The sequence below is a fragment of the Malaclemys terrapin genome, chromosome 3 (genome assembly GCF_027887155.1).
Source record: "Malaclemys terrapin pileata isolate rMalTer1 chromosome 3, rMalTer1.hap1, whole genome shotgun sequence".
Lineage (NCBI taxonomy): Eukaryota > Metazoa > Chordata > Testudines > Emydidae > Malaclemys > Malaclemys terrapin.
Window position 1 is genome coordinate 108,922,479 of NC_071507.1, and position 18,307 is coordinate 108,940,785.

The 18,307-nt window shown below is 42.8% G+C and overlaps 2 protein-coding genes across 2 annotated transcripts; both read left to right on the forward strand.

Annotated features, from left to right (window-relative positions):
• Nucleotides 1-4,122: 4,122 nt before the first annotated feature.
• LOC128834621 (trace amine-associated receptor 2-like) lies at nt 4,123-5,402 on the forward strand. Its single transcript, XM_054023556.1, has 2 exons — nt 4,123-4,331; nt 4,706-5,402. Exons 1-2 carry the CDS (start codon nt 4,123-4,125, stop codon nt 5,400-5,402), a joined length of 906 nt encoding a protein of 301 aa, XP_053879531.1.
• Nucleotides 5,403-12,011: 6,609 nt separating this feature from the next.
• Nucleotides 12,012-13,058, forward strand: LOC128834642 (trace amine-associated receptor 4-like). Its single transcript, XM_054023585.1, has one exon. The coding sequence runs from the start codon at nt 12,015-12,017 to the stop codon at nt 13,056-13,058; it is 1,044 nt and encodes a 347-aa protein (XP_053879560.1). The 5' UTR covers nt 12,012-12,014.
• Nucleotides 13,059-18,307: the final 5,249 nt, after the last annotated feature.

Here is an 18,307-nt window from a genome sequence, read left to right on the forward strand (position 1 = left end):
TGTTTGGCAGTGGCTGGGCGAGAAGCACTGGGTGGTAGGCGGAGGAGTGGGGACGGGGCACACTGAGGGGAGGGAGAGGAGGAGGAGGAGACAGAGGTGGGGGGTGAGGGGAGCTTGGCTACCACCCAATTACCACCACTAATTTTTCCCTGTGGGTGCTCCTATAGCATTCACCATTAACTGATATCTAGATCCTCAGAGGTATTTTTGGTTCCTAACGTCAGTTGATTTCAGTAGAAGTTGGAAGCCTAAATACGTTCGGGAATCTGAGCCTGTTTGGTTAAATAATACAGGATTTGTCCTACATTATGCAGATATACATGATCCTATACTCTAAGGAGCTCTTATCTGACCCTCATTATCTTTAGCATTACATTCACTTTAATATTTTTAAAAGAAAAAGAGAGGCTTGTCTTTGTACCTAGCACTTAGTGCAAAGAGCGTGTTTTAGCTGCAGAGCAGTTCACTATCGTACCTCAATCTTCACACCCTTTTGTGATGTAGGTAAGTGTTTTACATGCCTGTTTTACAGAGGGGGAAACTAAGGGCTGGTCTACACTAGGAAATTAGATCAGTATAATTACATGGCTCAGGGATGTGAAAAATCCACACCCCAGAGTGACGCAGTTAAACCGACGTAACCCCCAGTGTAGACAGCATTAGGTTGGTAGGAGAATTCTCCTGTCAACCTAGCTATCACCTTTCAGGGAGATGGATTACCTATGCCAATGGGAGCAGGGGGCGGCTCCAGGCACCAGCACACCAAGCATGTGCCTGGGGTGCAAGTCGCGGGGGGCAGCCTGCTGGTCCCTGCGACGGTGGCAGTCAGGTAGCCTTCGGCAGCATGCCTGCAGGAGGTCCGCCGGTCCTGAGGCTTTGGTGGCAATTCGGTGGCGGGGACGCCGAAGGCGCGGGACCGGTGGACCTCCCACAGGCATGCCACCGAACCCATGCTACCAGTGGACCTCCCGCAGGCGTGCCACCGAAAGCCACCTGACTGCCATGCTTGGGGCAGCGAAATACATAGAGCCGCCCCTGAATGGGAGAACCCCATCTGTTGGCATAGGTTGTGACCTCACTGAAGGGCTACAGCTGTGTTGCTGCAACGTTTTAAGTGTAGACAAGCCCTAAGGCAAAGAGGGTAAGTGATTTATCCAAAGTACAGAAAAAGTCAGTGTTAAGAGTATGAATTAGTACTCAGGCAATCCTGTCAACCTGTCTTCTGTTCTAATACCGGAAACATGCTATTAACTTTTATACAACACACTGGAGCATAGGACAAGAATGAAGGACAATTGTTACTGAGTCAAATTTCCATAGTGGTAATGTTTCTGGAAATATTCTGTCGGATAGTGAGAAGCAGGACATAACATACTATCAATACTGTAGGAAACAAAGGAAAAGATGATAAATATCTCCTGCCATTCAAAATGATTAGAAAGGTATTTAAACTGACTAACCACAAATGCACCAAAATTCAAACATTGTGTATTTTTGTTTAGGAGCAAATCTTGTTTAGTAGTTGCCTTTGCCGCAGGTCTGTTGTGCACTGTGACCAGAAGACAGTAATTACATTTCATAGAAAAATCACCATAATTTTAAAGCCAGAGCAGGGCTCTGTAATTACGTTAACAGAAATCATGGCTTCAAAATGATGGTATTGTCTTAAGAGTCACCTCTAATCAAAAGATTGGAGCCATTTAATTGCTGAAGGTAAAAGAAAAATATGGAGGAGGCAAAGGAAGCAAAAACCAATGTTGAGATCTGGGGAGATCACATTAGTACCCCCCAAGAGATTTTCCTTCATTTACTTACTAAAGGCCAAATAGTTCTAGGTTTTTTTCCCATTTGGTTCCAAATCTCCTGAGATCTGTTTGTAAAGCCATAAAAGCACAGCGTGTTGTATCCATTAGTAATCGTCTACACTGGCAGACCTCCAACCCCTGCTGAGCTCCACTGATTTCTATGCGGCTCTACTGGGGCTCTGGGTCTACCCACATGGAGCCACTTCCAGGACCACAGCCTAAGAGTTTTTCTTTTCTCATTGAAGTTAATGGCACAGGGCTGCCCAGAGGATTCAGGGGGCCTGGGGCAAATTGCCCCACTTGTCTCCCCCCGACCCCCACCCGGGCAGCCCTGTAATGGCAGAGATCCCATTGAGCTCAGTGGTGCAGGATCAGGCTCTAAATGCCGCTTTATATGAAAAGTTGAATTAGGCATGAAAGTGAAATCAGCTTCTCCTTTTTGGTCTTATTTTAATGTAGAACATTAGTTTCAAATAGGGAATGCAGAATGATGTCAGTAGTTTCTCCTAGAGACATTGTTACATGGGAGAAAACAGAATCTACCCCTTGTGTGCTCTCCCCAGACCTGAGTGTCTGCAATTCAGAAATAACATGCATTGACAAAAGATTAAGGTAAAATATGAACTATGTGGGCAGATGGCATATCCTACTTACACTGTGCATGCTGCCATACCAAGGGTTACAAACAGAGGGCATTCCAGGTGAATTGTGAACCCAAAAGAAATCCTCGATATCCTTTACTGCTTATTTATGATGCCCCTTCTCTGCACTGCCTACGCTAAAACTGAGTATCCTTTCCTCATTCAGTTGGAAATGAGATTAAAGTCAGTTCTTTCCCAGATGTCAAGTTCCCCCAGGGAGGAGAATAACTGATTATATAATGTGACAAAGTTCCTCCTCTACCTTGGTGGGTCCTGCGCTTACTGGCGGATTTGCTCACTTCACAGATTCACCCTGTGGGTCACGAAACAGTCCAGAGACCTTCCCCTCTGGTAGAAGCTATAGTCCAGGTCAATTCCTCCTGTGTTTGATCAGGAGTTGGGAGATATGGGGGGGAACCCGAGCCTGCCCTCTACTCCGGGTTCCAGCCCAGGGCCCTGTGGACTGCAGCTGTTTAGAGTGCCTCCTAGTACAGTTGCACGACACCTACAACTCCCTGGGCTACTTCCCCATGGCCTCCTCCCAACACCTTCTTCATCCTCACCACCGGACCTTCCTCCTGATGTCTGATAACGCTTGTACTTCTCAGACCTCCAGCAGTACGCCTACTCACTCTCAGCTTCTTGCACTCCTCTTGCTCCCAGTTACATACATACATACATACATACATACTTACTTACTTACTTACTTACATACATACATACATATATATATATAGACACACACACACACCCTCTCCCCTGGAGTGAGCCCTTTTATAGCATCAGAGGGGCCTTAATTAGAGTCAGGTGCTTAACTGCCTCACCTGACTCTTAGCAGGTTAATTGGAGTCAGGTGGTCTATTAGCCTGGAGCAGCCCCTGCTGTGGTCACTCAGGGAACAGAAAACTACTTATCCAGTGGCCAGTATATCTCCCTTCTGCTACTCTGCTGTTCCCAACTGGTCTGGGTGTATCACAATAAATATAAATGTAAAAATAAATAGATTGAAGTTCTCCCAACCTCTTGGCTGCCATCTGACCCGGGTTTACAAAAATAGTTCATGAAGTTGTCTTGAAACATCAGGATGGACCAGCAAAGACCAGAAGCAACTTTTAAAATAATTTTGCTTCATAGTTCACAGTTTAAAATATGTAATGAGAATAAAAACCACAAGCTGTATTAGTAGTGGAAACATGAATGTTTCCAATGTCTGATAAATTACAAGATATATTTTAATCTAATATTGTCAGTGAAAATCTGGTGACCTTTATGTTAGCACTTCACACGGCACATAGGGAGCTGGTCTTGTTTGGGATTCAGGGCATTACTGTAATACAAATAATAAATAACTAATCAGTTTATTAAAGCTAATAATATAAAATAGGGATGAAAAATACATGATATTGAATTCACTACTCTTCCGTTCCCTCCCTGAATGCTTACTATTTAATTTGTTTAATTTTTTCATATTGTTTTACATCAGCTGAGATCATTAAATAGTTACTGTCAACTAACTGTATGTTTTATTCTAATATATGAGCTATATTGCTACGAATATTACAAGTCACATACAAATATTATTGTCTGACCATATTAGCTAAAAGATTATGGTTTCTTCTAATACAACCAAGAACTTTATTGATTGCTCCGAATTTGAAAATGGATCTTGTCCTGAAATGTCCAGGTCATCAGGTGTTCGAGGTGCAATGTATTTGTTCATGACTGGAGTCATCTTCATCACTGTCCTTGGAAATCTTGTCTTATCTTGGAAATCTTCAATCTCCTATTTCAAACAGCTTCACTCTCCAACCAACTTCTTGATTCTGTCCATGGCTATTATAGACTTTCTTTTGGGATTCACCATTATGCCCTACAGCAGGGATGGGCAAACTTTTTGGCCCGAGGGCCACATCGGAGGGCCGGGTAGGAAGGCTGTGCCTCCCCAAACAGCCTGGGCCCCGCCCCCACCCACTTCTCATCCCCTGACTGCCGCCACCCAGTACCCCCTGACCCAAATCGCCCCCCCCGGGATCCCACCCCCTATCCAACCCCCCCTGCTCCCTGTCCCCTGACTGCCCCCCTGGGACCTTCTTCCCCCTATCCACCCCCACCCCCTGCAGCATGGCTGAGGGGGAGGGAGGACAGCAGGGGAGGGCCAGGGGGCTAGCCTCCTCGGTTAGGAGCTCAAGGGCTGGGCAGGACAGTCCTGTGGGCCAGATGTGGCCCACGGGCCGTAGTTTGCCCACCTCTGCCTTACAGCATGATCATATCTGTGGAGAACTGCTGGTATTTTGGGATCACCTTCTGCAAAGTCCACTATAGTTTTAATCTGATGCTCTGTTTAGTTTCCATCTTTCATCTTTGTTCCATTGCTGTTGATCACCTTTATGCTATCTGTTACCCACTGCATTATTCTAGCAAAATAACTTTTCATGTGATAAGGCAATTGCTAGCAATTTGTTGGACAGTGCCAGCTGCTTTTGCTTTCGGGATTGTTTTTTCAGAGGCATATGCTTCTGGAATACAAGGCTATAAGATTTTAGTAGCGTGCTCTAGTTTGTGTCCTATTGTGTTCAACAAACTATGGGGAACAGTTTTGTTTACAGTAGGTTTGTTTGCGCCCAGCTGTGTCATGATAGGGATATATGCAATTTTTTTTGTAATATCCAAAAAGCATGCGCGTGTTGTGAACAACATGCCTGATGATGCAAACAATGATGTTAGAAGTCAACTTTCCAAGAAAAAGGACAGAGAGGCTGCTATGACTTTGAGTATATTTATGGGGATGTTCCTAATATGCTGGTTTCCATGTTTCTTTACATTCTTAATTGACCCATTTTTACATTTCACTACCACTTTAGTTCTGTTTGATGCTTTAAACTGGTTTGGTTACTTCAACTCTACCTGCAATCCATTAATATATGACTTTTTTATTCATGATTTCAGAAAGCATTGAAATATATCTTAAGAGGTAAAATATTCAATCCACAGTCTCATACAACTAATCTTTTTTGCTAAAAATCAACCACAATAGAATATCTGAACTTGAAAACAAAATCCAATAGCAAAAAAAAAAAAAAAAAAAAAAATTCCCTATGAATTACTAGATACTCATTGTTCAGTATACATGGTCTGAAAGATGCAATATACACTTTCACCAAACACTTTAGTTAAAAGAAGACCTTATGTTTTATCATGATTTTAATTTATTCTTTTTTTCATATACCCCTTTTCTAGGGTAGTATTTAAATTCTTAATATTGAATACGTCTTTTTAAACGTATGGTTCCAGAAATCATTTGAATAATAGGTAAAATATTTAATCCACATTCCTGTATGTGTACAGCTAATCTGTTTTCCGAGGCACACTATAAGTGGCTTCTTAGAGCAAACATAACTGATACTAACAGTGTAACTCTCTGTCCTCCTCTAGTGGCTGGACCATGTGTAGATGTTTGAGGCTGCTATTGCCGCCAAGCAAATAGATCTGGTGTGAAACTCTGGCCCCACTAATATCAATGGGAATTTTGCAGTTGACTTCTTTGGAGGCAGGATTTGAACCCAGTTCTTTTAGCTCAGACAATTGAAGCTGATGCTTTCTGGTCCAGGAGGCATGTATTCAGTCCTCACAGATGACCCACTCAGATATGTTGTTATGCAATATTAATATTTAGTTAATAGAAGCCCCCATTATATTCATGGTAACATGTATTGTAGATCTAGATTTAAATTTGACATTAACGATTTAATATACTGTAAATGCATTGCATTCTGACTGCTAAACTACAGCGTACTTACTTATTTATTTACTGTTTTGTTATATTTTTAGTGCTCTCTTATTGCTTCAGTACCAATACACGTCTTTGCTGAATTTTTAACACAGGTGCCATGAATAATATCCATTTGGATCTCAGAAGGGGTGGGCTTAAAACCCAAAGTGTCAATTGCTTCCTCAAAAGCAGATGGGACTGAAATAGGAAGGACATATTTGACAGGCTGGCTGCTTGCAACCCACTGATGAAAGTTAGAGATTGGAGTGTGAGCAAGTCCCACCTCCCATGAGCAGGTATGGAAACCAAGGGCCTGATCCAGTGCCCTTTAAATCAATGGAAAGATGTGCAGTGAATTCAGTGGGCATCGGACCAGACACCAAAGCAGGGAATGGAGCTCAGGGAAAGAGAGATTTGGCATCTGGAGAGGACAAATGGCAGGAAAAAAAGCCATCATCTACATTTTCAGTCATGAACAATGGCCTCTGAAACCCTTTAAGGGAGGCACTCAGATCCCATGTGCTAAAATTACATGGATAAATAGTATGGAAAATCTCCTGAGCAGTAAGAAGTCAGCAGAGGGCACTGTGATGAAACAGCTCTGGGTGAATCTGCTACTGCTTTTCTGGCTCCTGACCAGATAGAGCAGCCAGGAGAGGAAAGGTTCCCTGGCAGCTGAGATGGCTGGAAATCTGTAGCAAAGTGACAAAGGCAGCTGTTCCTGGCGAGGTCTAAGCATGGCAGAGCTGGGAATGGTTGTGGGTGCAGGTGGTGATTTAAGACTGAAAGGGCATGTATGTAAATAGTATAGATAAGGGTATATGCATCATGTAAATAAACAAATTGCACTTAAGATATTTGACTCTGTGATGTTAAGTTCTCTCCACCAATGGAAAATGACCTGCTGCAAGGCCTGAAAATTCACCACTCTCAGTTAAAGGGCAACAATACATTAGATAAAATATCAGGATTTGGAGGCAACAAACTACAAATGTTTCTGATGTTTGTATGTTAAATGGCTTCACTATAGTCGCTGCCAGAATTACTCTGGTTTAATATAATGATTTAACAGATTTGGGAGTTCACACACACACACACACACCACACCACACTCTATTTCAAAATGGTTTTATAGCTTCCTCTTACTAATTCAGTAGCCACACTGAGGCCTAAAGTTCAGTTCCAAAATCCATATTTAAACCCTGCATAAACTCATAGTACCTTTTTAGGTGCCTAAATATGGATTCAGGAGCTAACTTTAGGTACCTAAGTTATTTTAAATGTTGATCAGAGTGTGCCATCAACATACCGCACAATTCCTCATTAGTTGGCCCGGTCAGTACATAGCATGTACTCCAATAACAACATTGCTTCTGGATTGCAAATCCTCAATTCTAGCTATGAACCTTCTCGATAGGGTAGTACTTTGACATTGGAGAAATTGCAACATACTCTTTTTTGGCTGTAGAAGTGTTTCTTCTCAGCCAGCCTTTGTCCTATATGAGACACAGGAGATCTTAACAATGCACTGCTTCTGATGAACATAGCTTTTGTGGAATGGTAGCATGGAAGTATCTTTGCTGTTGGGGGAAAAATACGCACTTTTAATTAAATCAAATGTGTTATTCTCTCCTGCATATAAACACTGCAGATCTGCCCCATTTTCCATGGTATTCAGTGATATGGAAAATGGCTTTTCAATTACATGTCAGCCTATACATCAAGACATAGACCTTGTTGATCTTAATGGACCAAAGGTGATATTAAGACATTTCCCTCATTCCTTTCCACCTTCAGTGAGTCTATCTGGACTTTTGTTAGTGTCTAACTCCTGCTCTGCCTGTCTAAGCAGTGACTGGTGCTGTCTGCAGATCCAGTGATTTTTGTTCACACAAGTATTCTATTCGTTAGCCTTCCTTATTCTGATATATTATAGCTAAGAGATGTTGCAACTCACAAATCCCTGTAGATTTATACAATGCCTTCTTCTGGCAAGGATATAGAATCTTTATCTGTAAATACCTGTGTACTGTTTGTATGATCCTTTGTGTCACAGTAGGAGCTGTTATGGACTGGTGTTCTGTTACCTTCTGGAGAATATAACAGATAACGCAAGCAAAAATGGGCAGAACATATCTTAGCTTTTCTGCTACATATCCATGCTAGAAGAAAATTAAAGAACATCCAAACAAGCATAGCCATTTAGTTTTTTGATGAGAAATTGTAAATTTCCATTGAAAACAGACACTTATTGCAAAAAAAAAGAAAAAACGGGGGGGGGGGGAAGGCGTAGCCAAAAACCCAGTTTTCCAACTAAAAACAGTTTTGACAGAACATTTTCAACCGGCCCTACTCAGCAGAGTAAATGACAGCCCCATCCCATAAATCTTATAATGTAAAAGACCTTTCATGGCTTTCTATTTAACATATTTAAGTAGAGGCAAAGTTCTTCCTCCCATTTTCCAGTATGACTGTGAATCAAATCAAATAATCTCCTCACTGGGATGTTTGTGCATAATTTTTTTCAGTTGTGGTAGCAGAATGAAGAGTTACAGAGTAAAACTGCCAAAGGAAAGAGATGATAGGAGACTAGTGAACTCACCAGAGACAACTACAGGTCTTCTCTGCTGTATATATACTAGCAGCAACCCAGTTAATCTAATAAGAAAAGAGGAAAAAATTCAACTGCATTTTCATTGAGCATTTCCAGAAGGAGTCATATGGAGAAAAAAAGCAATCAAACAAGCTTTGCGAGTTATTACGAAAAAGAAGATTTATACACACTTTGCTGGTAAGTTCTAAAACTGTTCATTGATTTGAGTCAGAAAATTTTCAAAGTCAAATCAAAGATTAGAAACAAAAGCAAAAATCCCAGCCAAAAATGTTTTCAATGAAGAGATGAAGTATGGAGAGAGATCAGGTAAAACATTTTTACTCCAATGTACTGATGTAACCAACTGCATTTTGTAAAGTACTAGAAGAACTGCAATTTATTTGATTTTCCAGTCTCAATAGTGGAATGACTATATGACAAAGAATTTTCTAATGATTCTTTCAGAGGACATGTTTGTCTCTATATCATAAAAATAATTTGAACCACTATGTAAAATAAAGAAGTCCATTGAATCTGAAAATGTTTGGCAAGATCATTTTGAAACTGACTAGAGAAGAACAGCTGGATCATCTTCAACAACTTATGCTATGCCAGTGACAGATAGAACATCTGTAAATTGTATTAATGAGCTGATAATTACCAATGTGAGGACTGCAGGGCTGGGCTAGAAATTTTGTTTTTCATGAGATTGCAATCTATTACTGAGCATACACACTGTGCTATTTCTTATGCATGTTAATGTCATATGTCCTTTTAAAGCACTAAGGCAAGATAATATACAAAAATCCTTTCCTGAAAGCACTCTTATTCACTTGTGGGTAAACTCAGTAAACACTGGTGCTACTCATAGGAGTAAAGTTATACACATGCTTAAATGCTTGTAGGAATAAGCCTTATTAGACATAAAATCTAATATTGATTCCATCAAAGTCAGTGTTAAAACTCTCGATGACTTTAATGGGGTAAGGACTTGGATTACAATAGACCTGATACTTTCTATATCTTTGATGTAAGAGGTAGAGAGGTGAATGATCACAAAATGTTAAGCATACACACAGCATAATTGGCTTTTGGGTGCATTCATATTAGAGGATTATTTATATAAAATAAAGAACCCTACTATAATGGCTCTATATTTTGATATCAGCCTGGCATACCTGTTGTAAACCTGCAATATGTTTATAATTGCAAATGTTCATATTCTTATCATACAATGGAGTTTCAAATGGATTTTAGAAAAGTATGCCAGAAAGCTTTCATGTACTCTGTGGTACAGAAATAGCCTTATATGAACCTGACATGCTGGGAGAAAGAAAAGAAAAGCAGGAATAGGTGAGGGACAAATAAAGGGGATAGATAACACAGGAGAAGGCATATGGACCCATAGAATTGAAAGGAGGAAGAAATGGGGCTTGCAGAGGGGGTAGTTGATTTGATCAAAATCTGTATTCTATTGAAGAACGAGTGTCTGACATGCACAGAATCTAAGTATCTAATTAAATTTGGTGACCTTGTAGCATGAGAAACGCCCAAAACTTGAGTATTGTGGTTTATGATGTTGCTAGAAACTCTTCTTGGCATTACTGGGGAACAGAATTCCTTAGTTTACTACTGTGAAATAATGTTAATTAAACTCCCAAACTCTAATAACATATATATAGCATGTGTTTACATTCATGTATATGTGCGTATGCATGCACACACTAGCATATGGGATGTACCTTCTCAGGCCAAACTCCATCACTTTCATTCTATTGTACACAAAGAACTGTGCACCAGTTTGCTGGCATAAGGAATAGCATGTAGAGGAGAGTGTGCAGACTGTAATGTGACATCTTTTTTTTTCTTACACATGTATATTTATGATAATAAATACTGGTTTAAATAAAAAAAACACAGAAGTATTAAATAACAATTATCCATAATAAAGGATTAATACAGTTCACTAAACTGGTGTTGTTTTACCTGTTTTTCAAATCTTTCAATGCTTTGAGGCACAGATTGTTCAGCAAACCTCCGGACTCCTCAGCACGATGCTATTATATTTCTCTTAATCCTAGCCAAGTATGTGTTGAGGATATGCACCTCAGTGGATTAATATTACAATCAGAAACATGTCTACAGGTATACATTCAGTGGCCTACTGGCAAGCATGCTAAAACGAGGATGGTGTCAATGAGTTTGTGTCACTCTTTTACCTTGAGGTCTGGCCAGCTTCACAAAGTGTTGCATGTTAAAATCTTTATAGCATCAACCAGTTTGGGTTTCCTGATGCTGTAATGTCTCTCCTGGAAGTATGGGCAGTACCTAAAGGAACAAAGATCTCCAAGATGATGCGTAGAACTGTGCAATCAGTGGTGGATTAGCCACTGGGCCAATGAGGCCCATGCCCTGGGGCTCCGGCCAATTGTGGGGGCTCTGGAAAAATGAGTGCCCTCACACCCCGACCTGCTCTGCCTCCCTGGTGCTCCTGCCAGGAAGCGGGGATGGTGGGGTGGAGGCTTTCCCTGCTCTGAGTGCCTGCCCAGTGCTCCTGCTGGGGAGCAGGGGAAGCCTCTGCACCTCGACCCTGCTCCCCGGCAGGAGAACCAGGCAGGCAGAACAGGGCAAGCCTCCCCACGCCCCAAACCCATTTCCATGGCAGAAGTGTGGGGGAGGTGCGAGGGGCGGGACTGCAAGCGGAAGGCGTGGAGAGGGGCCCCCACTTACTCTGGCCCAGGGCCCCACAAAACCAGAATCCGCCTGTGTTTGCAATACAGGGGAGTGTCATATGTTTGAGGCTTTCATTGTGCAAACCTCTTATCAAGGTGCTTAAACTGTTGAATGTAAACTCCATAGCACAAATATCCAATATTACTTAGAATTTTTGAGCATCTTAAGATTCAAAAGTATTTAGGAAAAGATTCGGCCCTTTTTTCTTTTTTTATCATTGGGCCAAATTCTGCTATCTCTTATACTGGTGTACATCTAGATTAACTCCTCCGAAGTAAATGGGGATTGTTCTGAATTTATGTTATTGCAACTGAGAGTAGAATTAGACCCATTATTTTAATGTTAGGTGTTAATCAACTAATCTGAAACACAGGTCTGCAGATGTTCATGTCACTTTGTTTAAATTTTCTTTTCCCCCAGGACTGGCTGCATTGTAATACTTTTGAAAAAGTTACTGTCGATGATCCCAAATCATGAATTCATCCAACCTCTGGAGTCCACAGAAAGTGCAGTATTGCTTTGACTTTGTTAACAATTCATGTCCTAGAAATGTAAGGTCTACAATCAGTCTTTGGGCAATGTACATCTTCATGGTGGGAGCAATAGTGCTCACAATGGGTGGGAATATGCTTGTGATCATTTCCATCGCTCATTTCAAACAGCTTCACTCTCCGACCAACTTCCTGATCTGCTCCATGGCAGCTACTGACTTTTTGCTTAGTTTCATGGTTATGCCCTACAGTATGATCAGGTCTATTGAGTCATGCTGGTATTTTGGAGACCTCTTCTGCAAACTCCATACTTGTTGTGATATAATGCTCTGTACCACCTCTATTTTCCATCTATGTTTTATCTCTGTTGACCGTTACTATGCAGTTTGTGACCCATTGCATTATGTCACCAAAATAACTATCCCTGTGATAGTATTATTTTTATTAATTAGCTGGTCTGTCCCATTCTTATTTGCCTTTAGCCTAGTTTTTTCACAGTTGAATACTGATGGCATTGAAGAATATGTGACTTCTATTGACTGCAGTGGTTTCTGTGCACTGATATTTAACAAGCTTTGGGGAGTGCTGGCTTCTCTTATAACCTTCTTTTTCCCAGGCACAGTGATGGTGGGGATCTATGTTCACATATTTACTGTGGCAAGAAAACATGCTAAACAAATTGCTAAAATCCCCAGTGCAATAAAATGTGTTTCTGCAATGAAAAACAAAATCTCCACAAAAAAAGAGAACAAAGCAACTAAGACTTTAAGTGTAGTCATGGGGGTGTTTGTTTTTTGTTGGCTGCCTTTCTTTATTCTTACGATAGCTGATCCTTTTATTAACTTCTCAACACCTGAAGACTTGTACAATGCCTTCCTCTGGCTGGGATACTTCAATTCTACTTGTAATCCAATCATTTATGGTTTATTTTATTCTTGGTTTCGCAAAGCATTTAAAATGATTGTGACTGGTACAATCTTCAGACCGGAATCCTCTACTCGTACTTTATTTCCCGTATATACTTAATTAACCAGGTAGGGCTTTTATGAATAAAAATAGATGCCTATGCTGTTTCCAGAGATCTTTTAGAACAGTTCACATAGTGCCCTATATATTGACAATATTTACAAGAATCTGCACATGCTTTTGGAGTAACTCATTTGTAGCGTGTCTCTATAGGTATTGTTTAAGGATTAGCATGCTATCTTAGTGAGCTGTCTGGATAATAGGAAGTGAGAGAACAGTCTGGCAAACTATACACTACATTCTATCCAGCTTTGTTCCTGTATATACAGTGATCATTTTGACAACTATCCTACAATGTCATTTCTGTGCAAGTACCAGTTTGAGACTCCAAGTGCAGCATTTAAGTATTAATTTATCTAGTTACCCATGTTTGAAAATGGATTCCCTATTGTTGTGGGCCCGATAACGCCAGCCTTACTCCAACTGAGAGTATTTTTCTCTAATTCTCAGCATGAATAAGGGTAACACAACTCAGCCCAAAATATTTTCTCTGGCTGAATAACTGGTCTTTATCTACATACAATCTACCCAGGCCAGTCTCATATACACAAGTCAATGAGTTATTAAGTCTCTAGCGGGAAAGTGTTCTGAATGTTCATTGAGTCAGTGTTCATTTTGGGTTGTAGCTGCTGCACTTGAGAAATCACCTGTCTCCATGCATTACCAAAGTAGCTGAGGTCAGCTGAGAACCTTAGCAGTCCTGATTAACATGTGGGAGTTTGGAGGATGCCAGGGGATGTTGTGAGAGTATGACTGGGTTAAAAAAAGAACTAGATATGTTCCTGGGGGGATAGGTCCATCAATGGCTATTAGCCAGGATGGGCAGGGATGCAACATTATGCTCTGTGTTTCCCTAGCCTGTTTGCCAGAAGCTGGGATTGGATCACAGGGGATGGATCACTTGATATTGCCTGTTCTATTCATTCCCTCTGAAGCTCCTGGAATTGACCACTGTTGGAAGACCGAATTCTGGACTAACTGGACCATTGGTCTTATAGAGTGGGGCATTTCTGAGGGAGGGCAGATGGTGGTGCCTAAGTTTGTTCTCTTTACAGTCTGATCCAAACTCCACCTGTTTATGCTGGCTCCTGCCAGAGGGACCAAGAAGACCTCTTGTGGTGAAGGGCTACTGCTAGTTCGTATTTTCCATACTAATTTTGTACTGCTTATGAAACAACATTGATAAGATAGAGTTTAAAATATGGGAATAAATAAAATCACTGATAAAATATCTTATATTTAAGGCCTTTGCAGAAATTGCAGATCCCACAATATTAGGCTTCCCCTGCAATTTTGCCAGACACCGGGGAATGACAGCAGGAGCCCTGGGCAGCTAACACCTGGGGCTCCTGCTCTCAGCCACTGGTGGCTGGTGGCCGGGACTCCCACTGTCAGCCCCTTGCATTAGTAGTTGCCACAAAATGTCTGGTTATCAAAAAAAAAAATTAGCAGGCATAATATACTTTAGTGTTTATATTGTTCTGGAAAAATTTTCTTTCACAAATAGGTCTTCTCTGGCTTTTCTAAATTTCTGCAATTAATAAAGCTCCATTGTTACTTTTTCAAGATTTTCTATGTCTTGTCTGCGACTCAGCCATGATTATTTCACAATTATCCCACGATTCAAGTAGGCCCTTCCTTATATTACTATACGTCTACATATTTGCCCACCAGCATATATCTGGGATGGTATTTGTTATGTCTGTTAGAGGGTGGATAGACACTAGAGGAGTCTTAACCAGAGACTGGGTTCCCCTTTCTGGTGATTGGACTCACTGTTTATGTATTGTGCACATTACTGTAGTTGGGAATCAAACATGAATAGTTCAAAAGCAGCTGCTCTATTATGTGAGTATGGGATCCTCTCTTAGCTGAGCCAATAGGAGTTACAGTAGGCTTGTCTCAGTTCAAAACTATTCTGTAAATCTAACACTATTATTAACAAAAAGTGCTTTCATATTCACCATTCTATGTGGCCAGAAATCACCAATCTATTCAAGTGCCAGTGCTGACATTGTCAGCAATGGAAGGAGCTGGAGATATCCCAAAGGCTTGGTAATGAGCCATGAAGTGCCTCACATTTCAAACCCAGCCCAGTTTACTAAAGCTGCTAATATCTGATGGCTCATTCAAGAGTTTATTGAAAAGAGTTGCACTTCCCGATTTTCTGAAAATGGCAGTGAACACACAATCAACATTGAAACCTTGTTTAAATGCACTAAACAAACATTTGGGGTGTAATCATCAGCTTGACGCAGCTTATGGGGTCAAGCAACGATGGCTGTCACCCACCTTTCTAAGCCAGGACTGCACGGGGGCCAGTCAGAACAGTCAACTAGAATGGTCCCGTGATACAGCCCCCCTCCAAAACATTCCCTTCTTTTCCCAGCTGACCCTGCCATGTCCCCAGACCCTGGAGAGCCAGGAAGGAATGAAGTGAGGCTGGTTATACTGGCCTTTGTATACTTAGATATGTAGGGCTTCGTTAGAGAGAAGAGCCACAGAGAGTTGGCTGTAGCTCCCAAATCTGAGGTTGCCCATCTCCAATGCAAGTTATTTCTGTACAGTGATATTAAGCTACTGGAGGATTGGACATAATGGATCACTGCACCCTCCCTCTCCTTAGGCTGGGCACTGTGGGGTGGGGATGCAGGAGGCAGCTATGCTACCCCTGCCAGCTTTATGCCAATGCAAAATTTCCTTGTTTAAAGGGAACTCTAGGCTGGCCATCTCCACTTTGTGCTGCTTACATTTATGGAGGACAAAGCAGACTGGAGAACCTGGTCTTTGATTCCTTGTTATTCAGGACCTCTACCATTTTGCCCTTAATGTACCATGCCACTCAGCATGGTAGCAGCTTCTTTTTTCCCAGATTCAAAGTGACTTTTTAAAATAAATTTAGTGTTTAGTTTTGATATGGAGTGAGATTTTACAGGAGCTTAAACAATGTTTTAAAAAACCCTGAACACTGAGCAGGACATCAGACAATGCTCATGGGATAGACCTATGGAAGCTGTTTTTCTTTAAGGGTTCCCATGTGAGATTCATGTTCTCTCAGTAGCAAAAAGCAGCAAAACAGCCAAGGGAATCAGTGAGAGGCTATAAGGGGTGTCTCATGAACCGTCTTTTTGCAGACCTTAAATACCCATAATTAATGTGACTCTTCTTAAGAGAACTTTTCAACTAAAGCTGTTTCAGATAGAACTCTTTGTTACATTCTGGCTCCCGAATAGTTGGCAGAATGAGTACTTTGTTATTATACAAAGGCCACAAGTCCCAGGAATTGCCTGCAAAAGAAAGATAATGCATGATAATCTCTCTCCCATATCTTTTGTATTTCCTCTGCTGGTCAGATTTCTGCAGTGTTCGTCGTGCTGGTTTCATCCACAGTTGATGTGGCAGTGAACAAGCAATGCCAGTGCACTGGTAGCTCCTCCACTCCCTGCTTGGAGATTGTTTTTTTACATTGTACTATTTAAACCTACATGACTGAATCATCAGCAGAGGGTGTACTGAAAGTGCAGGAAAAATGCCCATGGATGGAATGCACTCGCAACCCCCCACCCCCATTTGCTCAATTAAGTGGATATTTGCATACATAGATCAGGTGATGGCATATCCATGGGCATGATAGCACAAAAACTGTGTAATGTTATGTTAGGTATTTTGCAGGTGTGTGCACATTTCTGTGGCTACAACAGCTGAGTCACTCTGAAAAACGGACACAAAATTAGGGTTACCATACGTCCGGATTTTCCCGGACATGTCCGGCTTTTTGGGCTCCAAATCCCCGTCCGGGGGGAAATCCCAAAAAGCCGGACATGTCCGGGAAAATCGGGACATGCGGGGCCAGCGGTGCTGGGCTGGGGGCCGGGCCGGCAGTCGGCGGTGCCGAACCGGGGAACGGGGGGTGGCGGTGCTGAGCTGGGGGCTGGGGACCGGGCCGGCGGTGCGGTGCCAAGCCAGGGACCGGGCCGGCAGTGCGGTGCCGGGGGCCGGGGGCCAGGGCCGGGGTCGGGGGCCGGGGGATGCTGAGCCGGGGGCCTGGCTGGGGACCATCAGTGCTGGGCGGGCCGGGGGTGCTCGGCCGGGGGCCCGGGGGCCGGGGCTCGGCAGTGCTGGGCAGGCCGGGGGTGCTCGGCCAGGGGCCGGGCCCAGGGCCGGCACCCCAGGGCCCGAGCCGACCCAGGCTGGAGACGCCGGGGGGGCCAGACTGGGCCGCACCTCCTCCCCCCACTCCCCCTCCTTACCTGCTTCAGGCTTCCCGCGAATCAAATGTTCGCAGGAAGCAGGGGAGGGGGCGGAGTTGGGGCGAGGACTTTGGGGAAGGGGCGGAGTTGGGGCGGGGGGGCAAGGGCAGGGCTGGGGGCGGAGCTGGGGCCCCGTGGAGTGTCCTCCTTTTGGAGGCTCAAAATATGGTAACCCTACACAAAATGGTCTATACTGACTGCACTGGATATCAGAAGCCGCTGTTCGTTCAATCACATACAAGATATATATAAGATACGGGTAGTACTCTGATGGAGATACTTGTACATGTGGATTGGAATGAATTTCTTGCATATTGAGATAATAATGGAGATGCCAAAAAAAAAAAAGGACTAAAATCCAGCAATGAAAATCCTGAAATTATGGGAAACTGATTACATGGGATATGCCCACTTCATCCTAATAGATAATCCTTACTCAGTGTTGCAGAGGATGATGAACGACTCCTAGATAGGCCACAGGTGGTTATTAGGCTTGACTGCACTACACAGTTTTGTTAACAAAAGTCAGGTTTCATTGACAAAACAGTGGAGATGTACACTCTACAATTCTCCTTCTGATGACAAAACTCTCCTGCTTCCTTGCTGACAAAGTTAAACCACCATGACGAGTGGTGTAGAGCTTTTTGTGGCAAAGTTATATCAACAAAGCATTTGGTTATGTCGCTGTAAATGGCCTCCAGGAGGTGTTCCACAATGCCCATCCTGACAGGGGCGTGCACAAGGTTGGGGCAAGCAGGGGCACAGCCCTCCCCTTCCCCCCCTCGCCCCCGCGTAAACATTAGGCACACATAACTTCTCCCGCCCTGGGGCCACAGAGGTAGGGAAGAGAGAGCTCCTGGCGAAGGCAGGGCGAGGTGGGGAGGGAAGTTAGAGCGAGTTCCTGCCGGTGCCAGGGCATGGGGGATGGAAGGGGGAGCTCCTGCCAGGGCCAGGGCAGAAGTAAGAGTGTGTTCCTGACAGGGACACCGTGTGGTATCT